General features: G+C 36.1%; 1 protein-coding gene and 1 pseudogene across 1 annotated transcript; both read left to right on the top strand.

Moving 5' to 3' along the window:
* The first annotated feature begins 8,031 nt into the window (after positions 1 to 8,031).
* Positions 8,032 to 8,358, top strand: LOC123810510 (60S acidic ribosomal protein P1-like). Its single transcript, XM_045826313.1, has 2 exons — positions 8,032 to 8,103; positions 8,185 to 8,358. Exons 1-2 carry the CDS (start codon positions 8,032 to 8,034, stop codon positions 8,356 to 8,358), a joined length of 246 nt encoding a protein of 81 aa, XP_045682269.1.
* A 10,550-nt stretch (positions 8,359 to 18,908) lies between these two features.
* LOC123810307 lies at positions 18,909 to 21,239 on the top strand (annotated as a pseudogene).
* Positions 21,240 to 26,158: the final 4,919 nt, after the last annotated feature.

Below are 26,158 nucleotides of genomic sequence, written 5' to 3' on the forward strand. Positions count from 1 at the left end.
TATAATTTGAATAAGCAAAACAGTTACACTTTAGAATAAGGAAGGCAAGAACAGAAAGGAACTTTCTATGCTGAAAGTTATAGAAAAAAGTACATGTGGGAGAGGGCATGGGCTAGGTTGAGGGTGAAGGTTGTTACAAATTAAATATAATAAGTTCCTCTTATCCATAGTATGTTCTAAGACATCCAGTGGCTTCCTGGAACCACAGATAGTACTAAAGCCCGTATACAAGGTCTGCCCAGAAAAAGTCCAACCATTGTTTATATAACAAGGATGGTTTGTGCTATACCCATGGAACCTAGCAGCCAGGAAGAGTGGACTGGAATGAGCATGCATGAACAATGATGATGTCGCTGTACTAGTCAGTGGGGATGGTAGATGCCATTGAATGAGCATGTGTACTGTGTGGCTGTCACATTCAAAATGACTGAGCAAGTAGAGCAACAAATTGGCATCAAATTATGTGTTAAGCTTGAAGATTCCTTCATGGAAATTATTTGGATGATTTAGAAGGCTGCAGCTATGGGCAACTGGTGATTAGAAGCTTCATCATGACAATGTGCCCACTCATGCATCACATCTCTTGCAGAGTCTTTTGGCAAAACATAAAACCATCCAGGTGAGTCAGCCCTCCTACAGCCCAGAGCTGGTTCCCTGAAACTTCTGGCTTTTCTGAAAACTAACATCACCTTTGAAAAAAGGAAGAGATTTCGCCCTGGCTGGCGTAGCTCAGTGGATAGAGCGCGGGCTGCGAACCAAAGTTTCACAGATTCGATTTCCAGCCAGGGTACATGCCTGGGTTGCAGGCCATAACCCCCAGCAACTGCACATTGATGTTTCTTTCTCTCTCTCTCTATCTCCCTCCATTCCCTCTCTAAAAATAAATAAATAAAATCTTTAAAAAAAGTATGGATGCCTAGTTTAAAAAAAAAAAAGAAAAAGGGAAGAGATTTCAAACCATTGATGAGATTCAAGGAAATAGGACAGGGCAGATGATGGCAATTGAGAGAAATGTGTGAGGTCCCAAGGTGCTTACTTTGAAGGGGATTGAGGCATCATTTTCCTATGTACAATGTTTCTTGTATCTTATGTCTTCTTCAATAAATGTCTCTATTTTTCATAGCACATGACTGGATAACTCCTGGACATACCTCATACATATTATGTTTTTTCCTTATACATGCATACAATAAAATTTAATTTATAAATTAGGCACAGTGAGAAATTAATAGCACAGATAGAACAATAGCACAAAATAGAACAATTAATGTACTGAAAGTTATATGAATGTGATCTCTCTCTCTCTCAAAATATCTTGCACTGTGCATTCAGTGTGGATATTCAGTACACAGAGATGATTTGCATCCCTGGAAGGACAGAGAGAAGTGGTGCAATATTTCATTAAGGTACTCAAAATGGTTAGCAATTTATGAATTTTATTTCTATAATTTTCTATTTAATAGTTTTGGATTGCAGTTGATTGCAAAAAAACAGGAACCGCAAGAAAAGGAACTACCAATAAAAGGGGTCCAATTCTCCTTTGCAAATCTAGTCACAGTTGATATGTACAGTATATTATATGACAAGATTATTTTGAAACTCTAGGGTTAAATATGAGGAGTAAACTACATATCAGTCAGTGATGCATTAAAACCTTTCAATAAAACTACATAATGCATATATTGCTTTAAATTTTATAAACTACTGTTTTATTTTATTTATCTGTATATCCTTAGTAACTGATGCATAATATATCTCAGTAAATGCTTTTTGAATAAATATAAGAACATTTCCACATTTTATTTTACTCATTTTTAAAAATAATAACCATGTGAAGTGTGTATTATTACCAGTTCTTAGTTTTTTGGGTGAGTTAAGTAGTCTCATTAAGACAATAGGAGTTGCAAATGTCATCCAGTGGCAGATGTGAATTTGAACACATTAAGTTCTCTAACCTCAAAACGAAATCAGGGTTGTTTCCACCACAGTTTGCAGCCTCTTTTGGGAGAAAATATGGCCTGATCTGTAAAATAGTAGACTGCACAACCAAATACATGTAAACACAGCCTTAGTTTTTCATTCTAGAAAAACTATAAAATATAATTTTTAGATACCTTTCATTATCTTGTTTCAAAGTTTTAAGGACATCCAAGGGTACAGGTATGCTAAGTAAAAATAGGATGAAATATCCTTTTAATTGTAACTTGGATAAAACTCTTCTCTGGAAACTTAAGAAGAAAGGATTCAGTATTTACATATAATTGTTCTGTGTAATGCTTGACCAAGAGGAAATGTAAAAATTGGTATATATGCTTTTCACGTATGCAAAAATCCTTGAAACAATATTAAATTGGATGTTTATTTAAATTCAGCTTCAGCAAATTCACTCTGTTTCATGAAGTTATAATTTCTGACCCAAGAACTTACTATAAGGTCTAAGCACTACAGAATATTTAAAATAATACAAGATATTTTTTTCTAGGTTGCAAGAACCATGAAATAATGAAATTGTGAGGCTTAGGCAGTCACCAACACAGAAAGCCAATGTCTCTAGTCACACTAATGCAAGATGTTTGAGGAAATTGAGTGAAAAAATAATTTCTGCAAATATATTTGTAGTCAGGATGATGGAATTTTTGATCACTGCAAAAAGCAGTTGGTGAAAATAATCATTGTGCCTGGGGTTCTATCTTACAGGGAGACACTCTTCCAGCTTTATCAGGGAAAGCCAGTAACATCCAGGACCTACTTTCTGCTCTTCTCTCAGACAGAATCCCTGCAGTAGCAGGGCTTTTGGTTCCAGTGTGAACCAGGAGCCACCTTTGAACATCCTCTTCCCTAATTTGCCAGCGAGAACCAGGTACAGAGCAGCTGGACGACTCCACTTAGAACAAGAGCAGGTCCAATAACAATAGCTGACAGCTCCAAGTACTAACCTGAATTTCTATTTATTCAAAATTTCTTCCAGCATGGTTTTCTATACCATCTTTTTGTACTTAATAGAGAAGAATCAAGTACCCAATCATCTCTCCTTTTTTGTTTAGGTTTATCTTGTCCAAGGTCTTGCCATAAGATAAGACACTTTGAAAATAAGGTAACATAGATATCAGTTTTTAAACTCCCTACAAACTCTGGAATTTACTCCATAGCAACCTTGGAGAGCAGTTGCACAGCCTTTGCTTGAATAATCCTGGTGGAAAAAAATCCTGAGGATATGAAGTGGTTTATACTATGTTTTGCTTTTATTGAATATATTGCTGCTCTGAAATTTCTGCCTATTTGTACTGGAAGAGTTCAGGACATGGCACCCAAAAATATATCACTTTAGCATATCGATTATCTTGTTCTGAGGGAATTTAGAAAACTCTTCAGTTTTCTAATGAAGCAGACAGAGACTTTCTTTGAATGCTCCATATCCCCTTAAAGTCAGAACCTCCCCTCAAACATCAATTGTCATCAATCCCCTTTTCAGGAATTTAATCAGCCAGAAAGATTGACTCACCACAGGAGAGGAAGCTGGAAGCTGATATGGCACCAGACAAACTGCCACAAACTATCGCACCTTTGTCTATTATTCTAAGGGCCCATTCATCTTTCCTAAAATTATTTATTTTTTTCCTAAGTTGCCTATATTCTCCCTACTCTGCCCCTGTTAAGATAATTAATAAGTTCCTAAATCTCACTGTTGTTTAGGTACTACCCTTCTTTTTCTTGTGATGCACCTGTGCACATAACATTAAAAAATAAATTTATTTATCTTTTCTTCTGTTAATCTTCCTGCTATCAGTTTATTTCACAAACTAAGTCATCAGTCCTAAGAAGATAGAGGAAAATGTTTTCCTTCCCTACACTCCTAATTCCATTCTTTTAAGAGCACTGGAGCATTTTTTTTTCCTTCATGGAATGATGAGAAAACAAAACAAAACAAAAATACACAAACTAACTAATATTTGTAAAAGCACTTTGAATACTGCCTAGCATTTATTAAGTTTATGATAAAAGTTAACTATTGTTATTACTAACTGCCTGATTTGAGGCAAGGTACAAAGTATTCTTAAGCCCCAGCTTCTTCTACTGTAAAATGAGGATTCATTCTAGAAATATTTAGGAGTCTAATAAAGATCAACTCTTTTGTGAGGCATTGGGTGGTACTAATAGCTATTTCACATTGATTTTAGAAAGACAATGTGGTAATAAATTTTAAGTGCTTAATACTATGCTGCTGGTCAGTAAGTACTCAGTAAATTGTCAGCTGGTGATAGGGAATAGTAGTGGTAGTCATGGAAAAATTATGTATTGCTGGGATAAAAATTCAATGAAAAAATTACTGAAAAAAAATAAGGTCAAGCAGAAATACAGCTAATAAATCTGAGAAAGAGTAAAGGACAATTATGGAACTACAGAACATGTAGGATATGACTTTTCCCTGGTGGAGGACCAATGATCACAACCCAACTTCTAGATTTTGGTAGCAGTTTGGAGTAGAAACCCAGAAAAGAATTAAAGGTGTGATGGAAGTGACAGAAACTGGACATTCCTAAATGGTAACAGCAAAACTGGAGATTGAATGTAGTTGAAGACATCCAAGTACACAAGCACAACAATAAAAACAACAAAAACAAAAACCCACCAATGATGTGAATTCTGATTAAAACAATATGGAGGGTGTTGGTAGACATTGAGATTCTTACATTCATATGAGACAGGAGAAAGGAAATGTTAATTCAGCATCACCTGTATGACAGTCAGACTTTACTCATCCACCTTACTTGTTTCCTACTCTTGATATGGTCACTGTACCCATGAATCCTGGAACTCTGTTAAGGTTTCTTTGTCCTCCATAGTGCTTAAGAAAAAGAACATCTGGACAAAAGAGCATGGAGTGCATGAGCTAGACATAAGGTGGGAGAGGTTGGAGAGGTTCAGCTTACTGTTAAATGAGTGATTTTGGATGAATACATTTGTTGAATGAATGAATGAAGCAAATGAAAAAGTACTCTTAGGTACCTTTGTCTAATAGTAAGAGCCCAGGATTACGAAACAACAACCACAGTGCTTATCTGAATTCTGGTATAAGTAGTTATTAAACTTTTTCTCATCAAAGTGTTATATTGAATTAGGTGTTAATTATCAAATAAACGTATGATGTTATATATATGTGGTCTTAAAATGTCTCATCCATACAAAGAGTTTCTTAGTAGATAATACCTCAGATGATTTGAATTACTAAATTAAAAAGAGAAAAGCAAGAAAAGAAGGTAAGGGACTTTCTAATCACAGGAGAACCACTATAATTTATAATGCTAGCATGTAGGGACAGATGTAAAATCGATAATATAGATGAACTGTGCAGTATTTTTTTAGCTTCAAAAGGTGGTGATAGATATTCACAGACACAATTAGAAAATATCAAATCCTCTCTACCTCATAAATCTTTTAGAAAAATGTCTATTATTATAAGTAAATATTAACTATCAACAAATCTACCAAAAAATCTCCCTCCCTCTCTTTCCCTTTCCCTTGCTTCATTTTCTATATTTTTGTCAGTCTCAATCCTACACAAATGCAGCGGTGCCTGATTTTCATCATGATTGACCCTCATATACTAAAAATGTATGTGAGCATCTTTGTTGGAGCTATTAATTGGTACTACTAGTAGAAATCTGGGCCACTGTTTTAGGGAATTCCATTTTGAGGAAGAGAAATGTAAATGGATCAGAATGATTGGCAAATAAATATTACTGTGCTCCTTGATTTTTTATTTCTGTTCTCTCTCCAGTTTTGAGCATTTCGAGGCCCTGTGAGTCTCAATCAACACAGAAGAGAATGCTTTGGCCTGTGCGTGCTCAACCTGGCATCAGATTGTTGCCCTCATACAAATAGCATATATTTCTCCAGCTAACTAAGTTTATTCAGGGACAAAATGGAGCCTAGTGGTGAACCATGAGCATGTCCAGAGAAACACAGGACTGAAACACTTTTTTATGGACTTGCAGGAGCTGTTATAAATGAAGAGTTCTTAGGGAGAAACTAAAATTTTGAAGTATAGTGACTTTTCATTGGCTGAATTATGGCCAGCTCCCACTTGGCAAGGAGAAATCTTTTTTTCTTCCTACTAAGGTAGGTTTTCTATCAGAGATGCAAGGTACAACTCTTCTTGTTGGGGTCAGGAGTGTGCCCTGAGTGACAAGTACAGGAGGATTCTCTCTTCTAGACTCCCTACTCCATTTTAAATGAGGTTTCTGTTTGTTAATTTTTACAAATAGTAAAGTTTTAGGTGTTCAGGGCCAAATATCAGTTAAACTGTATTGTGGTGTGCTATGGGAAATATGTACTTCTCCAAAAACTGTGGCAGAGGATTTGGGGATTCAGAATTAACTGTTAATAATTTGTACTCTTTATTTTTAAGTTTTTGTTTTTTGAGACTAACATGAAAAATTTTCCCAGCTTACCCTGTGATCCTGTCGTCATTGCTTGCGATGACTTTTTACAAAGGGCAACTGTCATAGCATTACTTTATCCACAAGTTGTAGCTCACAAAGTGATGGCCCACTTGGCTCCAGAAGTGGAGATAAAACCAAACAAACACAGAAATTCCTTTTAAAATATAATTTTAACCTCATTTGATTAAAAGAGGGAATTGTGGTTATTGGAGTAAGAAATAAAGCAATAGTATGAAAACTTTTATGTTTGCTCATTTTTAGTTAAAAGAATAAGGGCATGAGAATTCTCTAACAATGGCACTACGATATGACTTCACACAGACTGACTCGGTTCATGCTGGGTTTCTGACAGTTTGACAGATTCTATATCTTGCTTGAAAATCTGAGCCTGTAAAGAACCTTTGATGTATGGTTACATTCCTCCTCTGAGAACATCATTCCTCTCAAGACAGTTCCTGCTGGTAATCTAACATGGGTATTTCTGCATTGTAGGTGTTTCTGCAGGATGACCTAGGTAAACTAGTAGATATGGATGAATTCTGTAGAGGGCCTCAGAGGGCAGTAGGACACCCTCGTTCTGAAACCATGGGCTGAGCTGGGTGACATTCAAAAGCAAAGGGATGAAATCCCATGAAGCAAGTCACAGTGGAGGGCACAGCCCTCATAATTCAACAACATCACACATAAATATAATGTGCACCAGTGCTTAGTGGGATAATGCATATACAGGTCCTGAAGTAATCTATACAATCAAATGTGTGAAAGGTTGTTCTAACAGGCAACTCCACACAGGATTAAAAAGAAAAAGGGACAGAGTGTCCAGAGATGATCCCTTTATCAGTCCTGATCACATGTTACTGAAATAAACTCTTTGCCTATTTCCAAAATAAACTGTTAATTTCTTTTCAATAGGCTGTTTGTTACATCACTTTATTTGTACCAATGCTGGTACATAATAGACATCCAAAATATTGTGATTTTACTGATCAAGAAATACAAAATAACACATAAATTGATTTAGGATAAATGGGAAAATAAATTATTTGACAAATGATATTGAGATAAGTAATACATCATAGAAAAATATGAATTGGCTATGTTCCTTATGCAAAAATGGATTTCAGCTAAATTAAAGATTTAAATGAGATACTGTGACATTAAAACAAAACTAGAAAGAAATGTCAGTATTTGATTTGGGGCAGAAAGTTTTCAAGGATTTTCTATGCATTAACGCACCATCTTTAAAACAACCACAAAATGTAATAAATAAGCACAAAAATAAAAATTGCAAAAATTCATGAATGATAAAATGGAAAATATAACACATGGAAGGTCAACATTGGATAGTGTGTAAATTAAGTAAAGTAAATATCCCAGTAGAAAAAATAGGCTAAGGAACACATAATTCTCAAGAGGAGAAACACAAAAAGTCAATGATCATGCTTTAAAATGTAATCTCTGGTTCCCCCAACTGCTGGTAAGGTCCTCAGTCCTTCCCAGGAAGCTGAGGCCTGGGTCAGGTGGGCCCTCACTTGATCCAGCAACCAGCAGCACTCCCAGCAGCCCTCACCTAGCACTTGCTCACATCATGGCCACCATCTCAGAGCTCACTTTCATCTGCTGGGCCCTTATCTTACACGACAATGAGGTGACAGTGACAGTGATGAAGGATAAGATGAATGTCCTCATTAAAGCAGATGGTGTAAATGTTGAACCTTTCTGGCCATGCTTGTTTGCAAAGGCTCTGGCCCAGGTCGATATCAGAAGTCTCATCGGCAATGTAGGGGCTGGTGGACCTGCCACAGCAGCGGATAGTGCACCAGTAGGAGGTCTTGCCCCCACCACTGCTGTTCCAGCAAAGAAAGAGGAATCTGAGGAGTCTGATGATGATACAGGCTTTGGTCTTTTTGACTAAACCTCTTTTGCAACACATTCAATAAAAAACTGAACTCTGGAAAAAAAGTAATCTCTGTAGTAATCAAAGAAATAAAATTTTAAATAAAAGTTATTTTTACATATAATTTTTTAAAAAGTTGAAACATAAGATATCCAGTGGTAGTTAGAGCACAGTGAAATGGGTTACTTAATATGCAGTTGGTGGCAATGTACCTTTCATGAAGGCAGTTGCCTATTATATAAATTAGGAATTAAATTGTCCATAGCAAAGCTAAAGTGGTAGTGACCGAAACAATTTAGGTGTTTATTTTCTCACATAATGAGAAAACTGAAGATGGAAGATCTGGGGGTAGTAAAGAAGCTTCATAATATCTCTCTCACACTCTCTCTCTCTCCCTCCCCCCACAACACTTGCTCTGTGTGCACACACATGCAGCCATTCTTTGATTGCTGTTTATTTTCCATATGTAGTTGCTAAAACTCCAGCTCTGTGACAATTTTTTTCTCACATTCTAATGCTAAAAGCAAAAGGGAACAATGGCAAGAATGTCAGCCTTCTTTTAACAGAACTTTTCCATAGGTCCATCTTCAGTCAGATTTTACTGCCAGCGCTATGTCACAGTACAGCCTGCAGGCATGACAAAGTCAAACTGGAGAGACAATTAGAAGTCCCTATCAGAGTCTCAAAACTTCATACATATCCAACCCATCAATATCTCAATATCATCAATTAGATAATCAGATACACAGAGGTGGACAAAAGTAGGTGTCTGGTTGTGAGTATTCAAAACACAGTTTATTCTTGCATTGTTATATATTAATTATCATATTATTTATTGGCATTACAATTGTAAGCCTATTTTTGCTCACCCTTGTATATTTTTTAAAACAGTCCTTTATTAATATGTTATTCAAAGTAGTAACAATAATGGAAAGCTAGAAACAATCTGACATGGCCAGGTTGCTGAATTAGTTAGAACATCACCCCCATACACTAAAGTTGCTGGTTTGATACTTGGTTGGGGCACATACAGGAGTTGAGCAGTGAATGCATAAATAGGTGGAGCAACAGACTGATGTTTTTCTCTATCTCTCTGAAATCAATAACAAATACTTGAAACAATGGGATTGTTCAATTATAGTGGAATGGCTAATTTATACCCACATATAAATTAACCATATGGTTTACAAATATTTCAGCAAATAAAGTGAAAAAAAACTGTATAATATTGTGGGGAAAAAACTGAAATCTCTACCTATAAATATTTACACACATGCACAAAATGCCTCATATAAAATGTTGACAAGTGTTTATTACTGATTTGTAAAGTTGTGTCAATTTTTATTTACTCATCTTGGCTTATTTATGTTTTCAAATATTATGCAATTATATTACATGGCAGGGCAAAAGTAGGTTTATAGTTGTTTGTATGAAAAACAATACAATAATTTTAAATAATAGAACAAGGATAAACTGTGTTTTATGTACACAAAACAATAAACCTATATTTGCCTTACTCTGTATTTGGGTGTCAAACATATATTATACTTACACTCCTAATGAAAATTTGTCCCTGTTTATAACAGAAGCAGTTATTTCAATGGCAATTTTCAAATATGTGTTAAATGTATATTGGTCACTTTTGTGGAGGCCTGTTTGAGATTTATCTTTATCTTGAAATATCATCCCTGTCACCTGCTTGACAAACTGTTACTCTGTTCCCTGGTCACACAGCATCCTCTAATGATGGGGTCAGGTATGCCCTCTTGCAGACAGCCCTTGATTTAGCCTTGTGACCTCAAAATATTGAACATTTTATGCATGATTTGTTTTTCAATTGCAAAATAATTATACTAATATAGCATGAAGTACCTGTGTTTTAATTATTTATAATATAAAATATATAATTTGTTGAAAAGCTCATGAATAATGAATATATGCATTAAAGTGAAATTTACTTTATCAATGACAAAATCTAAATATTTTTTAAAACAGTAAAAGATGACAAACTCATTAGGTGGGAAGATGTATTGAAATACATTCATATTTTAAATAAATAACTGATAAGAGAGTAATAATTAGACAAAAAATCTATTTTATTTAAATGTGAAAAATAAATTCAATTATATGTATACAATATAGCTTGTGAAATTTTACAAATTACATTTAGAAACATTTTGTATTTTCTTTTAAGATTTTATTTAGGTATTTATTTTAGAGAGGGGAAGGGAGAAAGAGTGGGAAAGAAACATCAATATGTAGTTGCCTCTCATGTACCCCTTACTGGGGACCTGGACCATAACCCAGGCATGTGCCTTAACTGACACTTAACCACTGAGCCACACTTGCCAGAGCTAGAAATATCTTGCATTTTAGAAAAATATAAATATTGAAAGCATTATAATTAAAAGAGAATGTTTTATTCAGTAAGAAGAGTATATCATTGGAAGATCATATGAGACTCAGTAATAATAATAATAAAAAAGATGGTACATGTTTCAACATTTCAGAGGTGTTTTAAAAATTGTTTGAAGGACAATTATTGATATTTTTAGAAGCTTTCATTTTTTTATTGTTGTTCAATTACACTTGTCCCCATTATTCCCTCATTATTCTCCCTGCCCTACCAACCCCAACCTCTCACATTCAATCCTCCCTTAAACCAGTTGTCTTTGTCCATGGTCCTTTATAAAGGTTCCTTGACTTCACCCTTCCCTGTCTTTGCCCTGTTATCCCTTTTCCCCTTCCCCTCTGGTTACTGTCAGTTTGTTCTTTATTTCCATGTCTCTGGTTTTGCTTGTTTGTTTTGTTAACTAGGTTCCACTTATGGGTGAGCTCATATGGTATTTTGTCTTTTGCCACTTGGCTTATTTCACTTAGCATAATGCTCTCTAGTTCCATCCACACTGTCATGAAGGGTTAGACCTCCTTTTTTCTTTGTGTTGCCTAGTATTCCATCATGTAAATGTAAAACCACAGTTTTTTCGTTCACTCATTTATTGATGGGTATTTAGGCTACATCCAGCACCTGGCTATTGTAAATAACACTGCTATGAACATTGGGTGCATAGGTTCTTTTGAATTGGTATTTTAGGATTCTAAGGGTAAATCCTAGCAGTGGAATTGCCGGGTCCAAACTCTATTCCATTTTTAGTGTTTTGAGGGAATTCCATAGTGTTTTCTACAGTGACTGCACTAGTTTGCATTCCCACCAAGAGTGTACTAGGTTTCCCTTTTTTCCACAACCTCTCCAGCACTTGTTTGTTTATTTGTTTATGATGGTCATTCTGACCGCTGTGAAGTGATATCTCATTGTGGTATTAGTTTGCATCTCTCTGATGGCTAGTGATTCTCAGCATTCTTTCATATGTCTCTGGGCCCTTTGTATGTCTTCTTGTGAAAGTGTCTGTTCAAGTCTTTTGTCCATTTTGTAATTGGATTGTTTGTCTTCCTGGTGTGGAGTCATGTAAGTTCTACATATATTTTGGAAATCAAACCCTTGTGCAAGGTATCACTGACAAAGATATTTTCCCATGTGGTTGGTTTCCTTTTCATTTTGCTGATGTTTTCTTTAGCCATGCAGAAGCTTTTTACTTTTATGAAGTCCTATTTGTTTACTCTTTTCTTTATATCCCTTGCTCTAGGGAACAAATTGGTGAAAATATTGCTGAGTGGAGTATCTGAAGTTTTCCTGCCTATGTTCTCCTCTAGGACTTTTAAGGTGTCATGACTTATATTTAAGTCTTTTATCCTATTTGAATTTATTTTTGTGTATGGTATAAGTTGGTGGTCGAGTTAGTTTCATTTTTTTGCACTTATCTGTCCATATCTCCCAACACCATTTTTTTGAAGAGGCTATTTTTGCTCCATTGTATGCTGCTGCCCCCTTTGTCAAATATTAATTGATCACAGAGACTTGGGCTTATTTCTGGAAATTATTGAGATTTTATAAAAAATGCTGTGATGAGGATAAAATAAAGTGGTATCAAGCCTATTTGCTTAGGAGAGTTATGGGCATAATGCCTGCCTGTATTTTCTCTCACTGTAAAATGTAACCAGAGTATTTGAATCAAATGTTTAATACAAATTGCCTCCCATGTCTTGCTTATTACCATCTTTTATTTAAAAAATAGGATCAAGAGTTAATACCTCATAAATGTATTTAAATGTATTGCTTAGTGAAGAGATGATGTATCATAGGCCTATGGCAACTCAGACTGCTGTTATTAACTCCCAGCAAAATTGAGGTCTAGGCAAACTGTTGGAAACCATGCCTAAATTAGTTTCTTTCTCCTCTATACATTCAGTTATCACCCCCAGGTACAATAACTTCAGGGCCTTTTATAATCTAACAAATTTGTAATCCAACAAATGAATTTGGATTCAGTTGTTAATAGCAAAGGCCACTTAAAAGTTGTGGGTTTTAGTAGTAATTTGGCATAAGTCCAAGTACAGATCTTTTTATTACTCCTTCTAAATCCTTGAAATAACCAGAGAAACAAATGATGCCCTCTCAATTTACACTTTCAGTGATACTGGGTGGAGAGAAATTACAGAAGTCAGAATCAAATGATGTAGGAATTTGGGGAATTTTCCTCAAAACCAATCAAATTGGAGCAGGAAACCACAAAAATACAGTGGGAATAGTAGTGGAATGGCAAATACTGTATATTGGGGATAACCCAGAAGTGATAAGGGAACCTGCAGAAAGCAGGATTTAGAGAAACAACAAACACACCTTTGCCAGAAGGAGATATCATTTCTTGAGTAGGCAATACTGAGGGTATGGCTATCAGAGGTATACAACATTTTGGCATCTCTGGCCACACTAGAAGAAGAAAAGTTACCTTGGGTCACACATCAAATAAATTGTGACACATAATCATAAAAAAATCTCATAATGTTTTAAGTAAATCTATGATTTTGTGTTGGGACACATTTACAGTCTAACTGAACTGCATGCAGCCTATGGGCTGCAGGTTGGACACCCCTGGAAAAGTCAAGATAGTGCATGGGTGCTAGAAGTGGTGGAGAGAAGAGTATAAAAAAATTAAGAGAAATAATGTTGAAAGTTGGCATAGTTCAAAGAAATTTCTGTTACACTGTAGTAATAGCAGAGGGAGCCCTTTAAGAGAGAAGCCAGGAAGCTATCCTATGCTATCTTCTATCTCCATAGCCTTCTACTAAAAACTGGTTTTAAACTGCTAGAATAATTATACAAAGGAAGCATTGTTTTCAATGACTTTATAACATGAAACTTTGATTCTACTGCCTTAGTGGAAAATATTGTAAGTATAAAAGGAAATAAGATACTTCAAGATTTCCTTCCAAGTTTTATTTTTAGTAATATTGTTATGCTTATTTTTAAACCATTTTCTTTATGTTATCTGATATGTCAAAGAAGTAATTATGTTAATAATATTAATACTCAAGGTTTTTCAACACAAGGTAAAGAAATACAAAGAGAAAATAAGCAAAATTACTGTAATGTTATAAAATATTACTGTAAGTTGATATTTTTTAAAAGTAGAACTTCTACCTCTGTCCACTGAAATAGAAATACCCCAGCAGCATGAGCATCACTAGTACCTAAGTTTGGTCTTTCATCTGATTCCACACTAGGAAAAAAAAATCTTTCTACCTTTCTTGAAAAATAGTTGATCCCATGTATGGAAAGTTACAAAGCAAGACTGAGACAGCTAATTCTGACAATGCAAGGAAATTTTAAAAGCTAATGTAGAAAAAGAGGAAAGATACTAGTAGGGACAATGTACCTTTTTACTCTGCTTGAATCCACCAACAAAAATAAAACAAACAGGAGAGCAAAACTAAAACCAATGGATATCTCCAACAAGACTATATGACAGAGTATCCTCATTATCCAAGATTTAGGAAGATAAGGCATAGTCTCTACGGGAACATCAGACTTACTTAGTCTAAGCTTTGATAAGAAAAGTAGTGAGCAAAAGAAGCAAAAGATAGCCAATAGACCTAAAATTGTCAGCATGTGCTTGTTGGAAATCATAGCAGGCTAATTTGAGAATAATTGATAAACTGGGAATCATTTTTATAATTTTCATATCCTAGGCATCTTAAGAGAAAAAAAAATCAAGACCTCCAATGATGTATGACAAACAATGTTTGTTGACAAACATTGAACCAGACCATGAAAAATGCTATAGGACAAGTGACCTAATTTTTTAAAAGTATATTTTATTGATTATGCTATTACAGTTGTCCCAATTTTTTCTCTGAAGACACCAACTCCAACTTTCTTGAGTGGAACACTCCCCTCCTTATGGCTCAGCCTAGGGGAATACTATAACCACATCCTCTTCATGCCCTATTGCCCAAGACTATGGAACTCATGCCCCATAGTGGAGTCAGCAGCCTGGGCCTTTGGTGCAGAGGCTTGGGTAGACTCAGTGTGTCAGTGACTGATTTGTGTGGCTCTAGGGTAGAGATCATTCCTGCTACCGTCCCATGAGTCTGACCAGCAGCTTCCCCTAATGGGAGATATAGTAATGTCGTCACCTTCTGGGTTCCCAGGGGCCCCAACCTCCTTATCCCTCCCTGCTGAGGTTGGGCTCTACAGTAGATCTGGCAGAATCCAGGAGAGACTAAGTTATATGACTGTAGGATTGAAACCATTTTATCCTTGCACACCCAACCCTCTCTTCACATGACCAATTTTTGGTCTGTTTCAGCCTGATAAACTCTCGGGGCTCACCCTGTTAACTCTCTGAGTCCCTGCCCCACTGCAAAGGTCTTCAGGTACCTGGAAGATGGCAGCAAGACTTGGTATACCCTGAAACTTTTGCTAAGTGGCCTCAGACCCAGCATTGGCATCAAGTTTAAACCCCTGTAAATCTGGTGAACACCACTAGATCCTACCTGGTGACTCACTCAGAACTTAATTCATGCAAGTTGAGTACTGTCAGAGGCATTTTAACTGATGGAGCCTCACAGGCAGATGGTAAATAGAGGCAGGTGGAGGCTAATCTTGGGGTGCCTTAACCCTGTTGCTGCCCAGCCCATGGCTTGGTGCTAGTGGAAGCTGGGTTTGTTGGGCAACTTGGTCCTTCCCAAGCACATCCAGGCCCAGCAAGGACAGTCACAAACTATGGATTGTTTTGTAGGTCCAAATAGATTGCCCAGGGCCAGTCACAGGGAGCATCTGCTATTTACTTGCATGAGTTTCTCCCAAAAGTTCCCAGAACCAATATACCCATTTGCCAGCTTCAAACAACATTAGAGCAGGATCAAATTAATCTTCATAAGTGGCATCCAAAGGGAGATCTCAGCAGGCACCAGACCCTGCTGAGGCAAATTCTTCTTTGTGTGGTCAGCACCTAAACAGCAGCTTGTACACTGTAGTCAAGGTCAATCCTCATAGTTAGCCATCCTGACAGTTGACCCCTCACATGAATAGGCCAATAGCAGTCAAGATGTAATTACAATAGGAGGGCTCACATAACCCTCACAAGAAATATTCCTGGAGTATCCAACTCAGATGATCAAGGAGATTGCACAACTGGGTACCACAGAATACCTACTACACAAGGTCACTTTACTAAGACAAGGGGACATAGCCGATTCTACCTAATATTTAAAAACAAACATAAAGTAGCAGGCAAAATAGGAAGGCAAACAAACATGTCCCAAATTAAACAACAAGAGAAATCTCCAGAAAAAGATCTAAATGAAATAGAGGCAAGCCATTTACTACATATAGAATTCAAAAAAGTAGTTATAAAGATGCTTAAGGAATTTAGTTAGAACTTAAACAGCATGAAAAGGACATAAAAACCATAAAAACATTCAGAAATGATGAGCTCAATAACTGAAGTGAAGAATGTACTACAAGTAAACAGTTTAGATGAAGCAGAGGATCAAATCAGCAATTTGGAAGACAAGGTAACAGAAAACACCCAATTGGAGCAGTAAAAAAAAAAATTAAAGAAGAAGATTTGGGGGATATTTGGGATATTCAAGCAGTAAAAAAATTTTAAATGAGAAGATTTTTGGGATATTTGGAATATTTGGGATAACATGAAGCACAACATTTATATCACAGGGGTAACAGAAGATCAAGAACATATTTGAAGAAATAATGTCTGAAAATGTTTCTAACTTGGTGAAGGAAAACCATACACAAGTTCAGAAAGCACAGAGAGCCTCAAACAAAATAAACACAAAGAGGCCCACACAAAGAGACATCATAATTAAAATGCCAAAGGTTTAAGATGAAGAGAGAATCTGAAGTGTGGCAAGAGAGAGATGGTTACCTACAAGGGAGTTTCCGTAAGATTGTGAGCTGATGTTTTAAAAGAAACATTTCAGGCCAGAAGGTATTGACATAAAACATTTCAAGTGATAAAAAAGCAAGGATCTACAATGAAGGTGATTTTACCCAGCAAGGCTATCATTTAAAATTGAAGGAGAAATAAAGAGCTTCCCAGATAAGAGAAAGCTAAAGGAGTTCATTACCCCCAAACAAGTATTACAAGATATGTTACAAGGTCTTATTTAAGTAGAAAAAGAATTAAGAAAACTGAAGAACATAGTTATAAAAATACAATGGCAATAAATATATAGCTATAAATGATTACTTTAAATGTAAATGGCTTAAATGCTTTCCAATCAAAAGATGCACAGTAGCTAAATGGATAAGAAAACAAGACCTATTTATATGCTATCTACCAGAGACCCACCTCAGAATGAACAATACACACAGATTAAAAGTAAAGGAATAGAAAAAGAGATTATATGCAAATGCAAATGAAAGAAAAAAACTAGGGTAACAATACTTATATTAAATTACAGGATCCACAAAAGCCAAACAACTTAAATGACACCATGAGGAAGCACCACATAAGTGGAGAATGTATGATGTTCTGTAGGGCATCAGGCCAGGTCTTGTCAACAAATGAATGTCATTAAAAGTGACTTGTTAGGATAAGATGAACTGAGGGAACATGAACGTCAAATGGAATATGTGCCTTTAGAATGATTTTCTTAAGAAGAAACCATTTGTAAAGGACATTTTGGTGGCAGTTGAGGAAATTTGTTTGAAGAACTGAGTGTAATATAAGAAAAAATATATTGCCAAGGACAAGTGAAGAGCATTAACTGAAGAAAGCATGTTATAAAACAGCATGTATAGTATAATTTCATTTTTGTAAAAACATACATACATATTTAAGCATCAAAAAGAGTCTGGGAGGGTATACTAAGAGGTAAGAAAAGTGATAGTCTCTTGGGAATAAAATATGGTAGGGTGGTATTTTTTTTAGTATTTTTATGATATGTGTCCTCAAAGATTATGCAAAGCAGAATTTATTTTTGTAATAAGAACATTTTATTAAATAAAAATATTATCATTCCTATATGAGACATTAAGTTTTTAAGAGACTGCTTCTCTTAATCCAAAGGGGTGACTATTGTGGGCCATGTGGCTGTCATGGAAAACTGTATTAAGATTGTGTGGAGAGGATAGAAAGGAAGCATGTGGAAATGTGTAAATCACAGCTCACTGTTGGGGACCGCCCTGCCTCGTCTCAGGAAGCTGTAACCCCCCGTGACTTAGGCTGAGTGAGAGACCTCTGGACCAGGAGCCACTAAGGAGACAAAAACTTATCTCCCTGGCATGAATGCTGCCTGTTCTGTGCCTGACCTCCTAAGTTTCATCAGTTAGTCAATGAAGGGTAAGATTTCCCATGCTAAGATAGGCATGATCACGTGAAGGCCTCTAGGAAGAGACTCAGGGCTGTGGAAATGAAGGGGTGATGGACATCAACCCCTGCCCCCTTGGCTTTGTCAAAACCTGAGTCTTTGTTCTTAGAAGTGAGTAAGCCAAGTCTCCTGTCTGCCTTTGTCTTCTCTGTTAACTCAGGCCTGCGGAAATAGCAGGGGCAGTGCAGACCAGACCAGAATCAGCAGACCTCCAGGGGAATCAGGCCTGGGACATAGAATATGCAAGATCCTGTGAGATTTGTTTGCTGGAGGATGTTATTAGATTAGAATTTGAATGCACAGACAGGAAACCAAAATTAGCCCTTTGAGTCCTATTAGATAAAACCCCAAGCTCTGCCCAGAATCACAGCGGGGGTTCTATCTGCACCTTTGTAAGTCACCTACTTCTTTTGATCTTTTCTTCCAGACTGTGAATCCAGAAACTAAGTCTGTATTCTTAATGAAAATATGCTTGGGAATGGATACGGGACGCTGTACACTAGACAGAGTGGATATTCTGTTTCTATTTCCCTACAGGACCTGGTTGTCCCTGTGTATGTTTATCTCGTGTTTCGACAAGCATCTGTAGCAGAGATGGATACTGCTGGTGGGTATTGGCCAGAGCTCACAAATAGAAAAAATTGAAATCAAACAAACAATAATATACATACAGTTGGCTCCAACTACAGTTTTCTTTATGGATTGCTAAAGCATTAAGTGTCCCTGGGCCATTGCTGCTGAAGATTATACCAAGTGTCAGTGGTTTGTTTGTATGCTTTTATTATGTCTTTGAAGATTGAGCTTCAGAGAAGGTAAATCCTGACATTTTGTGAATGGTGACAGATCATAAAATATTCAGGACTGGGAAATCTACCAGTAGCTCTTAAATCTCATTAACATTTTAATTTGGTTTCTATGGCTCTGTGTATCTGGACAGCTATTTGTTAACAAGAAAGAAGAGCCTGTACTTTCTGAATTCCAAAGCAATAGAAAAGAAATTATTCCACTGGTGTTTTCTTTTTGGGCTGTTTATGTTGTTTCACTTGTATTATTGTATTCTTTTCTTTATTTTAATTTGTTTTTTAAAATTTTGTTAATTGTGTTTGTCTAGAGCACAATCTTTACACTAGGTCTAGAAGCAAGCAAGCAAGTTGAGTAATGGTAATACATAGTTAATTGCTCCTATAATTAAAACACCTCAAATATTTAATTTTAAACCAGAAACAGAAGCTGGAGCCAGGAGCTGTCTAACTGGGTCACAAATGTGCGAGTTTCTATGATGGAAGGAAAAGAAAAGAAGCGTCACAGAAAAATATAGAGACATTACAAGAAAAAATAGGCTTCATAAAAAACAATGATTTTGGTTCTTCAAAGACATTCATAAGAAAAGTTATAAAAGAAGGTGGACCTAAAATCACATCTAAGAACTTCCAGAAAATTGCCACAAAACCAGGAAAAAAGGTGTGAAACAGTTCAAGAATAAGCAGCAAGTGAATAAAATACCAAAGAACAAATTCTAGCAGGCAAATAAACTCAACAAGAGAGAAAATTTCAGCCAGACTCTAAAAGTGGTGAATCAGCATCAAGGAAACCCAAATGGGATGATTTCAAAAAGAATCAAGAAATGAAGCAAAGCACACAATGCAGTGATAGAACCAGTTATGCCAGGGCAAAGTAGATTTTGGAGATCTTAACAAGAAAAGACTATGACAAAGAAAAAGAATGCAGTTGATGAGTGATTGTAGAAGTTGATTCAAGGAAAAATTAAAACTATTGCATTTGCACATGGTTCAATTTGTGTGATCCAGTGTTATATTCAATATGGCAATGAAGAATAGAGAAAACAGGCTTTTGAAAGAACTGAGAGATAATTTTGTTGAATCGCGTAAAGCTTAATATTTCAGAAATATTTTTAAGAAATTTCTTATGTACGGGAGTAAGCCACAGATGGCAGAGATATAAATTTTGAAGACCACATGAAGATGCTCTGACATGCAGAAGCATCAGCTGTCAAAAAAGTATACAAACAGACAATGCCATTTGGGAGCAAAGGAACATGTTGACAGAGGAGCTGTATAGGAACACATTTCAGCATTACAAGTCAGCACATCACTGAACTCTGGACAGTATTAGAGGTACAACCAGAGAAGCTAGTGCTTATTGTTGAAATGAAACATATTCTCACTATAATGGCCCAAAAGGCAGCTAAGATTAAGAATTCTTTGGTGCATAAAGTATTTCTGGACTTTTTAAAAAGCTGTGTACACCCAAAGCTAAGATCAGAAATGATTGAAACCATCCATGAAGTGGTGATATAGCTGGCTCACACAGGATGGCACTTGAATGGCCATGTACAACCTGTGGCATGGCACACCCAAAGATAGAAAAGTCGTTGCAAAAAAAATGAAGATTTGTTGAAAAGGTGGCTAACAGCTAATACTCCCACTTGGTTTTACTGGTAGAGTTTGATTGTACTGATAATAATAAGCTTATGAAGCAGATAATCATATCAGAAATTATTAGTTCCTGCCTAACATATTAAATGAAAAATACGAAGGGAAGGTTCTGCTCTTCTTACTCATCCCCAAAGACCCTGCACATAGAATATCAGAAATCAATGAAGTATGCTGAAAGGAACTGGAAACACACAGAGTAAGAAAGTTACAGAGATCTTCCCCCAGAGCTCTTAGAACCCATCTCTCCAGCTTTGTTAAGCTACCTGCAAGGACACACCCAAGAAGTGATGCTAGATAAGTCTGAGTGTATGTTGGTGTCTGAGTGTGTGTGTTGTGGTTGCTCTTGGAGTGGTCAACTTACCATGAGTGCCATTGCCAGCTAGGCAGCAGCAGAGCTGCATTGGGGTGACAAGGATGGAGAAGTTCATACTGCAGAACATCCTGAAGGACATCTTGTTCTGAAATGCTTAATAGAGCAAGATAAAAAAATTGGAAGAAAATTGGAAGGTTGTTTTGCAAAAGCACTTGTAGAGCATGTTGGTATGAAGAACCTGAAATCCTTGGTATAAAGAGCCTGAAGTCCTAGTGTAAATCAAGGTGCCTTTATTCTTTCTAGCCTTCTCCAGAGTTCTGATGAAGAGGTTGCACAAAGTCAAAGCTTGACTGAAAAGCATAATTTTCACATTGAGGGAAAAAATCAGCAAATGAATAAAAACATTACTTGAACACTCTCTGCATGGTTGGACACAATTTAGGACATGGGATAATTTTGTTCTCTGATTTGTTTTCCCAATGTGGAAAAGATGGCCAGGGGTCCACTTCAATGGTAATTTGTGAACTCTGTATATGTGTTTCTTCCTTGTATATAAATTTGTTTATAAAATGCTTTATGAAAAATAATTTACAAAGTTAATCTGCACACTCATTTATGCAGAAGAAGAAAGTAATAGCATTCTGAAGGCTGTATTTTCCAAACTAATACACAAACCTCCCATAAATAATAAATACATCGTAATGGTCACATAGAAGCTTTATCTTTGAAAAGGGAGACATTTGTCAGTTTTCTACTGTTCCAGAAACATACATTCCAAACTTTGTTTTGGAGAATAATGCTCTCAAGAGTATTTTTATGGTTTAAATTATGATTCTTGAAAATTAACAGTGTCTTCCCAAGTGCTGGCTCCCAAGTTTCAGAAACATCTGCAATAATGCAAAGGATTTTATTTTTATTTAAATAAGTTTTTAGTATAAGGGATCCTAATGATTTTAAGGAAGCTGGAAAAATATATATTAATATATTCATATATATCTAATATACTCATGAATATATTCATATATGTATATATTTTTTCAATCACTAAACTTTATAATTTAAAATTTAATTAAAAAATCTTATTGATGTATGTCCTATAGCCCTAAACCAGGATATTGTATAAGACACAGTCAAACATTTGTGCACAATAATTTTTATTGCATCATTCTGGTTATAAATTTTAAACCAAAATCTTCATTCAGGTTTATATAATATTAAAATTGAGAAATCAAACATTTACTGATCAACGAGTAGTTAAACACATTTTAGTACCTCTGTGGGAAGACAGTACAAATATTGGGGGAAATGAGGTACATATATATCAGTGTTTCTCAAAAAGCAGCAATTTTCACCACCTGGAGGACATTGGTAACATCTGGGAGACATTGTTGGTTGCCGAAGTTGGGGGATGAAGTTCTTGCTGCTGACATCTAGTGGGTAAAACTCAGGATGCTGTTAGACATCTTACAATGCACTGGCTATACTGACAGAGAAAATGTGTACCTTATATATTTAAATAAAAGCAAAGAACAAGCCAGTATATTTTATAAGATCCCATATTACAATTTATACAATTACAAAACTCCTAGAATCTCTGTGACAACAAAAGTGAGAGAGTCTAGGCACTCTCTGCACAGTGTTTTATATATTATATATTATTTTATTAGATCCTCATAACAACCCTATGAGGTGTGCATTGGTTCAAATACTGGCTCCTGTGCACCAAGGGCAAGGATGAATGGTTGAAAGAGGCAGACCATTCCAGAGTGGCAGGTGGCAGGTTTAATAAGCAAGAGAATTTTACATACGAGGCTTGTCTTGGTTGATCTTAAAATGAGATCTCTGCACCTGCCAGCCAGAATTTTAAATGTTTATATGGAGACTTGAACTGGGTCCAGACACTTAACTGCCTAGAAGTTCTCAATAACACATCACTCACTTTAAAGTGTCTCCTTGAAACAGCTGCCAGGATGGGAAGAATAAGCAGGACTTGCATTCTGGGGACCAGGGAGGGCATGAAGAGCCTCTCATTCTCATTGCCTGAGTCTAGCTGGTGGATCCACCCAGAGGTCATGTCTCCCTGCTTATCTTCTCCAACAGTTTGCTTACTAATTAACTTCACTTAAGGAAACTACTTAAAAACTGGCCTAAGAGCACTAAGGATACACTGAACTCAGAAGTAGAAAGGGTATAAAATTTACTGCAAATGGTTAAAAAGTGTTATCCACAAAGAAAGAATTAGAGGAAATATTCATCTTTAGAAATTTATTATTTTTTATTAGTTTATCAAATGAATATATTTTTAAGAATAACACTATATGGTATCTAGTGTGAAAAGGTAATTCTTTTTCTCACTTTTCTCATCTCTATGCCCTTACCCCTAGAAACAAACATTTTAAACTTGTTTAGCTTCCTGTGTTGTATTTGCTTCTATATTTCCAAATAGTATCATAATTTTATTTATTCACTTTGTGCTATAGAGTATTAGGATTAAGCTCTATTTACTCCTCCACAAAGAGTAAAATACACATCTCTAGGCTAGTCTAGACTCTCAACTAAAATGTTTATCCTAATATTACTGAGTATATCAGGTAAATTATCTGCACCATTCCCCCCCACCCCCTTTTAGCATCTAAATCTTTTTAATAAGAAGGTAGGAAATGGAATTAGTCTTTGTAGCTGTGGCTGGCCCATTGGCCTCACACACACTTTAAATATGGCTCTTAGATTGTTATTCACTTCTCCACCATTTTTGGACCAGAAAGCAGGACAGTGCCACAGTCCTTGGGGGAGTCTAGAGACAACTGCTTGAAGGCAAGCATCTTGCCCCTGGTTTTGAACATGTGGCTCTGAGAACAGCTAGCTCCTCACAAGAAGTGCACATACCTTCAGTTTGGGCACCTCCTGGACATGCACAACATTGGTTATAGTTCCTATAACCACAGAAGTTTTTCCCTCTGGGTCAGGCAGCTTCATCTGGGGATGATCTGTACCTTCCCAAGATCATCCAGGGAAGGTACAGAGGTGACTGGTTGATGCAACTCATGAACAACCTCTTCACCCACTTGGTTGAAGGTTGGGCCAGAAACCTGTGCACCTTGACAAACAGCCTTAGGTAGATGTCCCAGCTCTTTTGTCTCCTGGCATGGAAACTTTTAGGCTTTACTGTGGCAGATGTTGACTCCCATGATGGCAGCTCTTGCTCCACCAGGTCTGGAAAGAGAGGCATTTTTTTTTCTTGAAATCTTTTCTCCTTAGGTTTCTGTCTTCTCCTCCTTCAATGGGTGCTGACTTTTCCTTACCCCAGATGCAGAACATTTACTTCAGCATATTCCTCCCCATCAACCTGAAGATTTCCTTCTTCTCTCTCCTTTGTTAGCATCCACCCCTGTTTCCTTGACATCTGACAAAATTAATGATTTCTAATATGAGAGCTGCTGAAACTCTATGCATAGGCAGGTCATGAGATAAACTCATGAGGTGTGTTTGTTTTTTTGGGGGGGAATCTAAATATCACTAAATGTAGGTGCCTTATCATTTCTTCAATCTCTAGGGTAATCTTGAAACCTGCATTTCAGGAAGTAAGAAGAAAAATTAGAATACACAGTTGAGTGTAGGTTTTTACACAAACTCTTTGTTTTCATTATGGTGCCTCATTCTTACCTCCATTTTCCTACTGTCCTAACATCCAAAGCCTTTTAAATATCTCTGTCTCTACTTTCTTTTTGTATTCCTGAGGAAGGACATTTTATATAGAGAAAATGCATTGTCTCCAGAAACTAAACCTGCAGGCCTTCTGTAGGGCTAAGAAAAGGATAATTGCCTGCCATAGAGTAGTAAAGTCATTAAGTATGGGATCCATGTTCTTAAAATTTCTTTAGGCAAGCCTCCTTTTTTTATTACTCCCAAATGCAGCATTCCAATTTGTTTTACTTTCAGGTGGTCTATGACACAAGTTAGTCACTATACTTCTCCTTGCTTCTTTCAGTCTTTAACATAAACTTTGTTTGATAAATCACAATGATTTTAGGGTGAGCTTAACAGTCAAATTCAGAAGACACAATGAAGTTCATCTAGTACCAAATTTACTAAGCTTAAAAAAGAGTGTAGGACAGGGAGAATATGGTGCATAGGAATAACTAGCAGATGTCTCATGATTCCCAGGGGCAGAGGCCAAACGTCCTAGGCATTCCCCATTGGATGCAAGTAGTCATGTGAGATGAGGCCGAGGAAAGCTGTATTTGAAAGTGTCATCTATCACTCACAGGGGTACTTGAATAGCTGTCATTCCCTGGTGAAACTATATCTCATCAATTGTACATTACTCTTTAATTAAAACTAATTATTAATTTTAGGTTACTTGTCAATAATACATTACTTCATAAATAATCTTAATTACCAGGTACAGGATCTTAATCTGTTACAGAGCAAACTCAGCAGAGCCTTCATTACTCTTGGAGACACCATAACTTTATACTTTCTTTACTTGATCTTTCCAGAAGAGTTTATCTAAGGGTCATATCCTTAGGTTAGAAGAAAAGCTACAGATTAGCTATTAATCCTGCCTCAGGCACTTAACTGATTGTAAAAGCTAAAGCATAAATTTGGTGCCACCCATCCAAATCTATTTTCTAAAACTTTTTTGACATTTTTCATTTGGCTTCCATTCTTTTCTCCTTAACTCTCATGCCCTTGCTTGTTTAATCCCTCCCCTATCCTTTATTTCGGAATTGATGGAGGGAGCAGAGAAACATGTGCAAGTTTAGTCTGTCACATTTAAATATAATGACCATATCAATGTTTTGACAAGATATATTTTAAATGCAGAGAAAATATACTAAAAGAAAATGTCTTGTGGGCCTATAAGTCAACTTTATGTGAATTTTTAAAATTTCATATTTTTCACCAGTGGCCCAATAGTGATTTTAAAGTAGTTTTAGTACCAAGACATCTGGCTGATGTAACAACTATTTATCCATATTAGAATAGCATAGGATATAAGTTCTGCATATGTACTGATTCCTTAATAGATCGTGCAATCATAAAATAAAAAATTTATTAGGAGCAGTTAATGTTGAAACATTTTAAAGTAATTATATACAGTATGATCCAAGTTGTACTGTACTTATAAACATTAGAATCATATTACTTAGAGTATTTGTTTAATGTTTGCCTATAGAATAACTTCTGGTTATTCTATAAAATATCTGAATGTTATAGAATTTATCCACTTGATATAGGAAACAAGCATATTTATGCTCCATATTTTTTAAATTTATTTATTTATTTATTTATTTTTAGGGAGAGGGGAAGG

This window comes from Phyllostomus hastatus, unplaced genomic scaffold, assembly GCF_019186645.2.
Source record: "Phyllostomus hastatus isolate PE091 unplaced genomic scaffold, TTU_PhHast_1.1 phas_scaffold_60, whole genome shotgun sequence".
Classification (NCBI taxonomy): domain Eukaryota; kingdom Metazoa; phylum Chordata; class Mammalia; order Chiroptera; family Phyllostomidae; genus Phyllostomus; species Phyllostomus hastatus.